Genomic DNA, 12,053 nt, shown 5'->3' with positions numbered 1-12,053 from the left:
GCCGTAGACCGGCCCAGCCAGCAGTGCAGCAGCGACGGCGAGCTAGAAGCCGCGTCGCCAGCGTGGTTTCGAAAATACACTATCTATCAGCAGGACTAGGATCAGGAATTCCTGAACAAGATGGCGGCGCACTTGAAGAAAAGGGCATACGAAGATTTCGTTGGAGCCTCACATTCTGTTACACAGGTATTTAAAAAATGATCGTTTAGAAATTTTGCCCAAAACTACTGGAAGAAAACCCACTGACCATGTCAACAACAGACGACAGTGTCACGTCTCAGTCTCAGCATGCTCAGCCTCTCACCTCACCGCTGCCGTCAACGGTCAAGTCAGTGTCAGTGTGTCAGGTGTTCGGCAGTTGCCAATGCATGCCAATCAATGACAATGGCAAAAAACTTAATTAATGTTTAGAAAGCCAGCTCAGCAACTGTATTTGTTAACTAAAACTTAAAAGGCCGAACTATGTGGTCAAGTCTCATATTAGTTTACCGTGGGTGGGTATCTATCAATATCATTCATAATTCCGTAATCCGTGGGTCCAGAAAATTCATTTTTGTTGGCATCTCTATTCATGCTAATAAATATTAAAATAGTCAATAGACAACTTGAAAACGGTTGATTGGGTAGCTGAGAAATCCGAATCGTTTACTACCAATCTAGTATCATGTTATTGTTGTAACAATATTATCTGAAATATTGTGGATAATTTGTTGTATAAATAGTTTTGATTGAACGAATAATCTGAAAATATGTCTAAAGTTACATATTTCAATTTTTACCTTTTAAAATTAAAGGTTGTTCTTTATTGAAATATTGGTGTGTAGATCTGGCCTCATAAAATAAAAAATGATTGACATCAATTCAAAAGTAGGACATTTGTTACCTCAAAAATAGTCAAAGCGTCCAAATAAGGACTTTGACACTTAAAAAGCTAAACACTTCAGCATCTTTGCAAAGGGCGCCCTTAATATTTAACTTTATCACAAATAAAAATGTGCTTAAATATCAAAATGCCTGCACAAGTTCACAACTTGCACGAGCCAAATGCATGCATTTTCCGAGTATAAAATTGGATTATTAAATACCCCACTCCCCACTTATACATACATGTAAGTACTAAACGTACATAGATGCCGGATGTCAGACAAAGTAACGGTTCTGACAACTTGAAGGTTGAGACAGCTCGACGGTTCAGACAAATCGACTTTGAGACAACTCGATGGATGGCCAAGACAAGTCGACGGTTGAACGGTCAACCTCCGTTACTTACATGTTTACACAAATTTCCTGTAAACCTTAACCCTAACCCTACCCTAACCTAACCCCCATCCCCTTCCCGGCCCTGTGCGCGCCCCGTGGTGAGGCCATCTGTCAAGTTGTGTTGGTCCTAAGTCATGTTGTCTGACAGTCGAGTTGTCCGAACTATACTACATGTACCAAGGTTTAAAGCCAAAATTAATATTCTTTATCCCCCATGCAAATTTAACATTTTCTTATCGTTGCGGTACCCGGGCAACCTCGGTAGTCTAGTTGGTAAGACCCTGCTCTAGAATTGCAAAGGTCGTGGGTTTGAATCCCACCAGAGTAACATGCCTGTGATATTTTTTAACAGGACTCGGGAAAGTACTGAGTATACAGTGGTTCGTGTATAACACCCCTTACCAATATTCTGCCTTTTCATTGGTTTAGAGCGCGTCACATGATATGTCTTAGTTTTACTAGACGACGGCCGTGTGATAGTGCATTGGTTTGCCGTGCGCTAGTCCGAAGACTATCACACGGCATGCAGTGCCCAAACGTCCGTTGCGTGTACGAGGATGATAAATTAATAGTCTGTAACACACTATGTGCAGCACAGTAAAAGTTTTCACAATCTGTATTTGCGTCGTCCATGGATTGTAGCATTCAGGTCTGTAACTTAATAGTACAGTATTTAGAAATTTTTGCGGTGTTATAAAACAAATATTGACTGCTGTTACTCGTGCAATGGTCAAAACTATGACTCCCTCGGTGATCCCCGGAGCGTTCTCGCCGAGGGAAAATAGAACGCTCCGGGGATCACCTCAGGAGTCATAGTTTTAACCATAGCACTCGAAGCAGTCAATATTTGTATACTAACACACATCGGTGTATGGGTAAAAGCCAAAATTAATATTCTTTATACCTGATGCAAATCTAACATCTCTTAAATAAACGAGCAGTTTGATCTTAATGACAACAGAGTGCATTTAATGTTTACCAAGTTATTGTTTTCTTTCACCTTTTCAATTTCCAGGAAGAATCCCTACCTACACCATTGAAAATTCGCATTGTAAATCCAAGACAAGGTTCACCTGCCCTAATCTTACCTGACTCAGATGCAAACAATTTAACTGAGACTCTAGCAGTGCTGCTTGACTTTGAACACAAACTTCCTATCAGCTTACCACAAACAGGCAAGTATTTTATATTATTGAGAATGTTTTTGTGAAGTAAAACATGATATCGTCTGATTAATATTTCCATGGCATAAAGAATGTTGCCAAACAGCGGTGTTTCTTTTGTAGTTATCACAAATGTCCTTGCAACCAAATACTTTTACTCTTCTGTATCAAAGGTTTCTTCTATTATACAATGTTATGTAGGATAGTTTTCTAACTGTTATAAGACCACTCATTATATACACGGCAGCAATTTTTCTTATCTGGCATAACAGTTTTAGTTTGTTTAATTGACACCCTTAATTTGTTGCAGTCATCAGTCAGACCGTCAGATAGCTGACACGTACACATCAATTCACCTGGACATTGCATGGAATAACCTGAGCCTGAATGGACTTTATTTTGTGTACAAACCAAGCAAGCAGGCCCGCAACATATCTCACTCCAAATATTGGGAGAAACAAATAGAATGTTACTTGAGTCAATGTGTCTACCTATTACTGTAAAGGACTTTTAACCAAAGTGGTCAGCAGCACGGTTTGACAAGCCAAAGACTACTTCAATTTGATTATGTGTACAAAACCATCAGCAATCATGTTGTTTTATCTCACTAGGAATCATAATTTCTCACTCACTTAAAGAATTCTGTTTGTTTGTTTATTTGTTTTTTGGTGAGTTTGTTTGTTTGTTTGTTTGTTTGCTTGCTTGCTTGCTTGCTTGCTTGCTTGCTTGCTTGCTTGCTTGCTTGCTTGCTTGCTTGCTTGCTTGCTTGCTTGCTTGCTTGCTTGCTTGCTTGCTTGCTTGCTTGCTTGCTTGCTTGCTTGCTTGCTTGCTTGCTCGCTCGCTCGCTCGCTCGCTCGTTCGTTCGTTCGTTCGTTCGTTCGTTCGTTCGTTCGTTCGTTCGTTCGTTCGTTCGTTCGTTCGTTCGTTCGTTCGTTCGTTCGTTCGTTCGTTCGTTCGTTCGTTTGTTTTTGTTTGTTTGTTTCTTGTCAACACTTAAAAGCAAAAATCTGTTAATTTACATATTATGTACGTTGTACATTACGTTGTAAATTGTAAATTGTATTGTTTGTTTACAGAGAATGCAGTGCAAAGTATTCTTGCACACTATCAAGTGCAAGTGAATGTAAGTGTTAAGGTGAAACTAGTGCATTTGCTTGGCCAGCTTGCCTTGACTCCAGGTTTTGATGCTGTGTTGCTTCTGGAAGACCTGCTATCCCTTCTAGCATCTACAGGTTAGTTAAACATAAAGGCACATTTACAATGCTGTATTAACATTACTTGATCTGCATTTTTTTTATTTTCTTTAATTACAAATGCTGCTTTGTGTGTGTGTGCTAGCGCTGTAGCAGTGTACTGTGTGTATCATTGGTCGGCACCGGTTTCGGGCTGGTATTGTTGTTGGACGCAATTTTTGATGATTCCCTACATTTTCTTTTTTGCAAGCCAATTAAAAAAGTTTTAACAAGTTTTGCGCTGTTAAAAATGGCAGATTGTTTTTGAAGAAAAATGAGAAGAGGTAGAATAGAACTACCCTGGATTTGATAGTATATGTAAGATTTCACGCTGTGATCATTAAAATGAACTTATTTGGTATAAAAGAAGGCGCATCAGTAGATAGGACGCAGTGGTTTGTTTGGACCTTTGAAAGTCAGATGAGACGCATCTTGTATGCAGGAAGTTACAGTGCATCTTGTTGAGCAATCTTTGTAACTTCATACAATATATGTTATTGTCATAATGTCAGATTATGATGTTGATTCCCACAGAGTCGCACAGAGTCAAGTCACAGCTTTTATCCAGTTTGACTGTTATCGGCAGATCACTTTTCTCTCATGCAGAGCTACATGATAAACTTATTGACACTGCCAAGCTGGTAAGTAGTTTCTTACCTATTCTTGTTCGCTATTTACAAGACGTCTATCAAAAGGGGACTGTTGTCATGATCTTAGCAGGCTTACGGCTGTACATGGAATCCTGAATTCTAACCCAGTTACTGCACCCATACGCTAGCCGTTACATATAGTAATGATGCTGCCCTTTTTCATATAATGGTACTGTATGTGTGCATACAGTATATTGGGTTAAAATATATCCATGTCCAGCCACAAATCCTGCTACGCTCATTACAACAGTCCCCCTTTAAACATACTAAACAATTCCAAATGAGTGCATCTACAACATTTACAAGAGTTCACACAATAAATATTCAATGTTCTACAACTATCAATTTTAGCAGTTCTACTACATAAAGGTGGGGATTGTAACAATAGTTTGAAATCTATATGTTGTCACACACTTTTGTGAAAAAATACGTTAGATTTGTAAAATTTCACAATGAGGCTTTGTGTTGTTTGCTTGTGAAAACATGAGTCTTTTTAGAGTAAATATCGACCTGCTAATAGTGCATTCATTGACATTGCATCATACATGTAGGTCTATTCAGAATGCAATAAATAGTAACAATGTAAATGACCTTGGGTATTGATAAATTTGTACTCCTCAGCACTTATCAGATCTTCATCATACTGTGCGCTGTGAATGTTTATCAATGATTGGAGCATTGAGTACACTGGATAAATCAATCAACAAGAAAGAGGACAAGAAATGTCAGCGTCTCTTAGCAGCATACATAGATGATCAAGATCCTCGGGTCAGACAGAGCTCATTGAAATCAATGGTGAGAAGATTAAAGACACTGGACACTATTGGTAATTGTCAAAGAACATATGCATAACATAACAAACCTGTGAAAATTTTAGCTCAATTGGCCGTCGAAGTTGCGAGATAATAATGAAAGAAAAAACACCCTTGTCACACAAAGTTGTGTGCTTTCAGTTGCTTGATTTCGAAACCTCAAAATCTAGTTCTGAGGTCTCGGAATCAATTTGTGGAAAATTACTTCTTTCTCAAAAACTTTGTTACTTTAGGGAGCCGTTTCCCACAATGTTTTATACTATCAATAGCTCCCCATTACTCGTTACCAAGTAAGGTTTTATGCTAATAATTATTTTGAGTAATTACCAATATGTCCGCTGCGTTTAAGCACTTACAACTGCATTTTGTGTACATGAAGAGGAAATTGCATATTTCGTACTTTTTGTATGAGAAAATAGAATAGCTGTAGCAAACCGCTTCCTAATGGTAATAATGTTAATTGTTCTAAAGCACTTAACTTGCTAAGGAAGATAGATGGCATTAATTTTTCATGTTGTACTTATTTTACAAACATTTAAGCTAACTCTGCATCAGCGAGGTCAAAGGCTGGATCTATCTGTTTATCAACAATCTGTGAAGGCTCTTACAGATGACTATGAAGGGGTCAGACTAGCTGCACTTAAATTGGTCTGGGTATTAAGCCAGGTATACCCTGAAGAAATGTTAGCAGTGAAAGGAGGATCCACTGAAGACCAGCTTCGCCTTGTAGATGACGGATTTACCAACATCTGTCAGATGGTCAGTTGTTTCAATCTTGTTTTTATGTAATCAATTCCTTGCAACACTAACTTAGTTGCTTAAAATAGAGCCTTGGTTACTGTGGTATTGCCACAGTGGCAGTGCCACTATGGTATTGCCACAGTGGCAGTGGTATTGTCACAGTGGCAGTGCCACTATGGTATTGTCACAGTGGCAGTGCCACTATGGTATTGTCACAGTGGCAGTGCCACTATGGAAGTGCCACAGTGGCAGTGCCACAGTGGTAGGGCCACTGTGGCACTGCCACTGTGGTAGTGCCACTGTGTTAGTGCCTCTGTGGAAGTGCCACTTTGGTAGTGCCACTGGATAGTAGTGCCACTGTTGTAGTGCCACTGTGTAAGTGCCTTTGTAGTAGTGCCACTGGATAGTAGTGCCACTGTGGTAGTGTCACTGTGGTAGTGCCACTGTTGTAGTGCCACTGGATAGTAGTGCCACTGTGGTAGTGCCACTGTGGTAGTGCCACTGGATAGTAGTGCCACTGTTGTAGTGCCACTGTGTAAGTGCCTTTGTAGTAGTGCCACTGGATAGTAGTGCCACTGTGGTAGTGTCACTGTGGTAGTGCCACTGTTGTAGTGCCACTGGATAGTAGTGCCACTGTGGTAGTGCCACTGTGTAAGTGCCTTTGTTGGAGTGCCACTGGATAGTAGTGCCACTGTGGTAGTGTCACTGTGGTAGTGCCACTGTGATAGTGCCACTGTGGTAGTGCCACTGTGGTAGTGTCACTGTGGTAGTGCCACTGTGGTAGTGTCACTGTGATAGTGTCAATGTGGTTGTGCCACAGTGGTTGTGCCACCATAAATATGCTGTTGGTCAAATCATCAATCCATTTGGGGTATTTTTTTGTAGATCTTGAACAGGTATTTTTCCCAATTACTGTGACACACAAAGTCTGCTCTATAACACACTGAAGAATCACTTGTAAAAGCATTTGTGTACATATTATTAAATAAAAACATGCCCAGCCAAACTCTCAAGACAAGTTTGGCTTTGACCAGAGCTGCCAAGTACTTTAAATATTAACCTGAATGTTGCTGTGTGCTTACCTGTAGGTAAATGATGAATCAATGAGAGTTCGGACTGAGGCAGCTGGATTGTTAGGCTCTCTTCATCTTGTCAGCTCAAAGTTCTTTCAACAAACATTAGACAAAAAGCTCATGTCAGGTTTGAGGGTAAGTCTCCATTTGTTTGATTTGAGAGCTTTATATCCGGTATTTTTGTCAGTATGTATGGAAACCATCAGATGTTTAGATTGTAGGGCTGATGAGAGGACATCATGCACATCAGGCAAGGATTCAAACCTATGAGGTATATGATGGAACTATTGCAAGGATTCAAACCTATGAGGTACATGATGGAACTATTTTGCAAGTGCTTTTTTAGAAGACGGATGATGTACGTACATAACCTGAAAGAGTGACCAATGTTTGGTATTCTGGCTTCAAACGTTTCATTTAAAAAGTCAACAACAATAGCATTAAATAAATTACAAAGTTTGTAGTTTAGACTTGGTAGTTTACAATAATATAAACTTGGACATTTTATCAACTTACTGTTATCAAAGTGATGCAGTAATGAAAAGCTTGTCTGGTCCTCGCATTATTTCCAGCGGTGGGTTAACCCAAGAAGTTCCCTTTTTTAAGGACAATTAATTTTAGTCAGTTAGTCTTCTGCCATGTCACATCTCTTAAGTCTGTACTTGTATGTAACAAGAATCTGGCTCTAATGCAATCTAGGTTTAAATCAGATACACTTTTGAGAAACTGGTAGTTTCTACATCATTTGTACTGGGTCTCCATGTTTGAATGTGCACAAGACTTGCATACTAATCTATTGTTGTCAGATACATATATTTATTTGGACATGTTCTACTGATTGATTGACTTTTCTCAGAGGAAGCGTACTTCCCATGAGCGTCAGAAAGAGAGTTATGCATGTGGTGATTGGTCATCAGGTCAGAAGTGGAATGATGATGCACCTAAGGAGCATTTGGATCCTGGCAGTATTAGTCTCATCAATAGCGGAGCTTGTGGAGCATTCGTTCATGGATTAGAAGATGAATATTTAGGTGACTATTTTCTTACTTTATTACTGAGGTTTCATTCATTCATTCATTTTGTTTAAAAAAAACTAAATTTAATAAGGTCTTCCCTACTATTTTTGAAAAGTTAGCCGATTTGTCTGCCAAATTCAAGAATTACATGAAGATGTGCGATGACTTTCACCAAGTGTGTTTAAAAAGATTGAATTAATTACAAAAGAAGTCTTTAAGTATTTCATTGATTTGTGTCCCATTATGTGTGATAGTAATTGTCAATGGCAACTTGGCATAGAAGTTCAAGGTGTAATGCATGATGTTTATTCTCAAAGCTTATTTTTAAGATGACCTTGTTTTTAAGATGTCATACATGTTTGGAGTTCTTGAGCGTATTTCTTGTAATGCTTAATATAATGTATACATGTATTTTTTCATGGTAGAGGTTCGATCAGCAGCTTTGGATTCTCTTTGTGAGCTGGCAACACAATCTCCTTCCTTTGCAAGATTATCTCTAGACTTCCTTGTTGACATGTTCAATGATGAGATAGAAAGTGTGCGTCTGAATGCAATATACAGCATGAGAAAGATCACTCAACACATTGTTCTAAGGGAAGACCAGTTGGAGATAATCCTGAATGTGTTGGATGTAAGTTGCTTGTTATGATGTAAACATTGTTCAGCTAGCCAGTAGGACCTCTCTGCCCCCGCATTTATCAAACCTTTTTCGCCACATGTTGCTCATTATATATTTAGCTTTTCGGAATCCGGGAGACTTCTCAACTCTGAAAAGAACTGTCCTGCTATTTTACTACTACCTGGGCAGAAGGTAGAAAATGTTTGCTTCGAATCATAACATTTGCAATCAATTAAAAAAGAAAATCCTAGTTTTTTTTAGCACAAATTCTTATGCCTGTAATTGGCCGGAACTACTACTCTAGCTTTTTAGTTGATCATTATTAACTTCATTAAACAAAGAGTGCGTTCTTAATTGGTCTAAATGTTTCGACTAGCTTGCTCTAGTCATCATCAGGAGACTGAAGAAATGTGAGAAAAGTGGGTTTTTATTATAGGGACCAATTAAGAACACACTCCGTTGTAGTGAAGCTAAAACTGATCCACTAAAAAGCTAAAGTAGTAGTCCCTACTTTCCACCCAGGTAGTATTTAAAAAGCAGTACAGTTCTTTTCAGAACTGAGAAGTCTCTCAGATTCCGAAAATATACTCTGCAGTGTTAATAAAGCAATCTACCGGCAAAAATGTGTTCAAAATTGTTTGCCTACCTGTATGCCAAATTTGAGGCATTGTATCAGAAAGTACAAATTTGATGTAAATTATAGCCAGCTGCTTCAGAAAAGTTCTGAGGTCAATTGAATCATGATGAATCATGATGTCTTCATTCAAAGTGTATTTGTACAATTATGTTATATTTCTTTTATGTTTGGTTTGTTGTGTAGGATTTCTCCAGTGAAATTCGAGAGGCTCTGCATGAGTTGTTGTGCACTGTTACATTGGCAACCAAGTCATGTTTGAGTAGATCCCTTCATTTCTTGCTGCGAAACTTGAACAAGTATCCACAGGATAAACTCTCTATCTGGAAGTAAGTCAAGATAATCATCTTGAACATCGAATAGTCCATTTGTGTTCTACATTAATGTAGGATATGAGTCACCGTGGTCAAGTGGTTAGACCGCAGGACTTGCAATCACAGGGTTGTGGGTTCGAATCCCTCAGCCAACCACTGATTTCAAAATGACTAGAATAGATATTGTCGCTAGTTACTGAATAACAATTTCTGGAGGTGTGATTCATTATCATAGACGTTAAACCAATGTTTGTATGAGAGAGATTGGCTGTTGCCAGCTTGGTGTTTACATGTACATCCCTTTATGGGAGTTTGCCGAGTTCCCTTGATGGGAAGGTCATTCAAACAAAAAAATAAAGCACTGTATACTCAAACTACTAGAGTATACCACATCTCACTTTTCTCTTCTGGTATCCATGAGAACACTTTTTGAAATATCCACATTACATGTAGCCTTCAAGTGTCAAAGTCGAAAAATGTTACTTCCTCTTTTATGCCATGGGTGTTTTTGACATGAGAAAATGTGTGCTTTATTACATGCCATGCATTGAATTTATTAGCTAATTTAAAAGACAATTAGCTTTACTTAATATACTTTGCATTTACTCCTGTTTCTATTCCAGTTATTGGTAAACACAGTATTTAAAAGATACATGAGTAGAGTCGATAATGGCAGATTCATGTAAACAAAGTGAATGGTGATACAATATCAATAAGCTAGTATTTATAGAGCACCTTTTCCAGGGGTTGCAAAGCGCTAGGATGTCAGATAGATTTCTGTTAAAGGGCAGCCAGGACACTACATAATTCATATTTTATTCACACTATGTGAAAACTCAATAACAATTTGTTGTAATATTTTCTTATGAACCATTTAGAGTAACATACAACATGTTCTATAGATGATCCGAGATGTATAGAACAGCCTTGCAAATCAGATTGAATGAATCCCCAATCTGGCAGATTAGTGTAGAAAACTATCAATTATCAATGATATGAGCTCATAGGATTTGGGCCTCATGAGGGGGGGGGGTCTGTATGGGTTTGGGCTTCTCTAAGTTACTGGAATACAAATGTGGACATGATAGTTTGTGCATAGTGTTATTGACATGACATTTGTTTAATCATGTTTCACATGTAATGTATGGTTATGTTTTCCTAGTTGTATGAAGCACCTTGGCTCAGCCCACCATGATTTGACTCTTACTCTGATACCTGAGTTACTAGGAACTCATCCTTATTTCGACACTCCTGAACCTGATATGGATGACCCAGCCTGTATCCTTTTAATCTCTTGCATGTTTTCTGTTTTTTTGTTAAGTTGTTTGAGCATTGAGGAGGTTTGCCCGAGACAATTGTTATTAATTTGTTTTTTACCCATACATCGATGTGGTTAGCACTGCATACTCAGTACTTCCCCGAGTCCTGTGAAAAAAATACCACAGGCATGTTACATGGGTGGGATTCGAACCCACGACCCTTGCAATTCTAGAGCAGTGTCTTACCGAAAAGACGACTGAGGTTGCCCGGTAGCTAGAGGTAATTTGAATCCTATGTTTTGGCAGCGGGTACCGCATTGGTGGTATGGGTAAAAACCAAAATTAATATTCTTTATCCCCGATGCAAATTTAACACAATATATGTTGGTATTTGATATAACTAATATGCCTAGAATTGTATTCTAATTGTCCCTAACTATATGATCAGATATTGGTGTGATGGTTCTTATATTGAACTCGGCTGCTGAATGTCCTACTATGGTATCTTTATTTCCTGACTATACCCTCAGGCATTATTCATATCTCAGGGATAGTCTCTCACATCTTGTGCCTCATGTCAAGGTCTGTCAAACCTCTACATATTCACAGCTTTTAAAGACACTGGACACTATTGGTAATTGTCAAAAAACAGTCTTCTCACTTTGTGTATCTCAATGTGTGCACAAAATAACAAACCTGTGAAAATTTGAACTCAATTGGTCATCAAAGAATAATGAAAGAAAAAACACCCTTGTCACACAAAGTTGTGTGCTTTCTGATGCTTGATTTCGGGACCTCAAAATCTAATTCTGAGGTCTCAAATCAAATTCGTGGAAAATACCTCTTTCTCAAAAACTATTTTACTTCAGAGAGAGCCGTTTCTCACAACGTTTTATACTATCAACAGCTCTCCATTGCTTGTTACCAAGTAAGTTTTTATGCTAACAATCGATTTGAGTAATTACCAATAGTGTCCACTGCCTTTAAAACTTATAGATCTATTAACACTGGACTCCCAGTGCTACTAACATTGGGAATGAATACTAGGGTTTGTCTGCATACAAAAAAAGGGTTAATATTTCAATTTTGTGTCCGATAAGAATATGATTGTTGATGTTTGAAAATAAAAAATATGTATATGATGTTGCCAGTTGCATCACGTTGCAACAAAGTATTTTCCATATTTTGCCTTTGGGTTTGTACATTTACTGGAGCTGGACTTGAACCATTGAACCAACAACTGGCATCACCAACTAAGCTATCCAGCCCAATGTTGGTGG

The 12,053-nt window shown here is 38.4% G+C and overlaps 1 protein-coding gene across 1 annotated transcript in view; it reads left to right on the top strand.

Moving 5' to 3' along the window:
• Nucleotides 1-90: 90 nt before the first annotated feature.
• LOC139944869 (integrator complex subunit 4-like) overlaps nt 91-12,053 on the top strand; it is a 30,318-nt gene continuing 18,355 nt past the window's right edge. Inside the window, exons 1-12 of the mRNA XM_071942016.1 lie at nt 91-186; nt 2,276-2,435; nt 3,500-3,655; nt 4,190-4,296; nt 4,927-5,100; nt 5,658-5,876; nt 6,947-7,066; nt 7,788-7,962; nt 8,373-8,578; nt 9,387-9,529; nt 10,677-10,792; nt 11,222-11,355. Of these exons, the coding sequence (XP_071798117.1) occupies nt 121-186; nt 2,276-2,435; nt 3,500-3,655; nt 4,190-4,296; nt 4,927-5,100; nt 5,658-5,876; nt 6,947-7,066; nt 7,788-7,962; nt 8,373-8,578; nt 9,387-9,529; nt 10,677-10,792; nt 11,222-11,355 (1,776 nt within the window). The 5' untranslated portion in view covers nt 91-120. The remainder of the gene's footprint in view (nt 187-2,275; nt 2,436-3,499; nt 3,656-4,189; nt 4,297-4,926; nt 5,101-5,657; nt 5,877-6,946; nt 7,067-7,787; nt 7,963-8,372; nt 8,579-9,386; nt 9,530-10,676; nt 10,793-11,221; nt 11,356-12,053) is intronic.

Source organism: Asterias amurensis, chromosome 12 (genome assembly GCF_032118995.1).
Source record: "Asterias amurensis chromosome 12, ASM3211899v1".
In the NCBI taxonomy this organism is placed as follows: Eukaryota; Metazoa; Echinodermata; class Asteroidea; order Forcipulatida; family Asteriidae; genus Asterias; species Asterias amurensis.
Note: the sequence above shows the minus strand (reverse complement) of the source record. Positions and strands in the feature narration are given on the sequence as shown.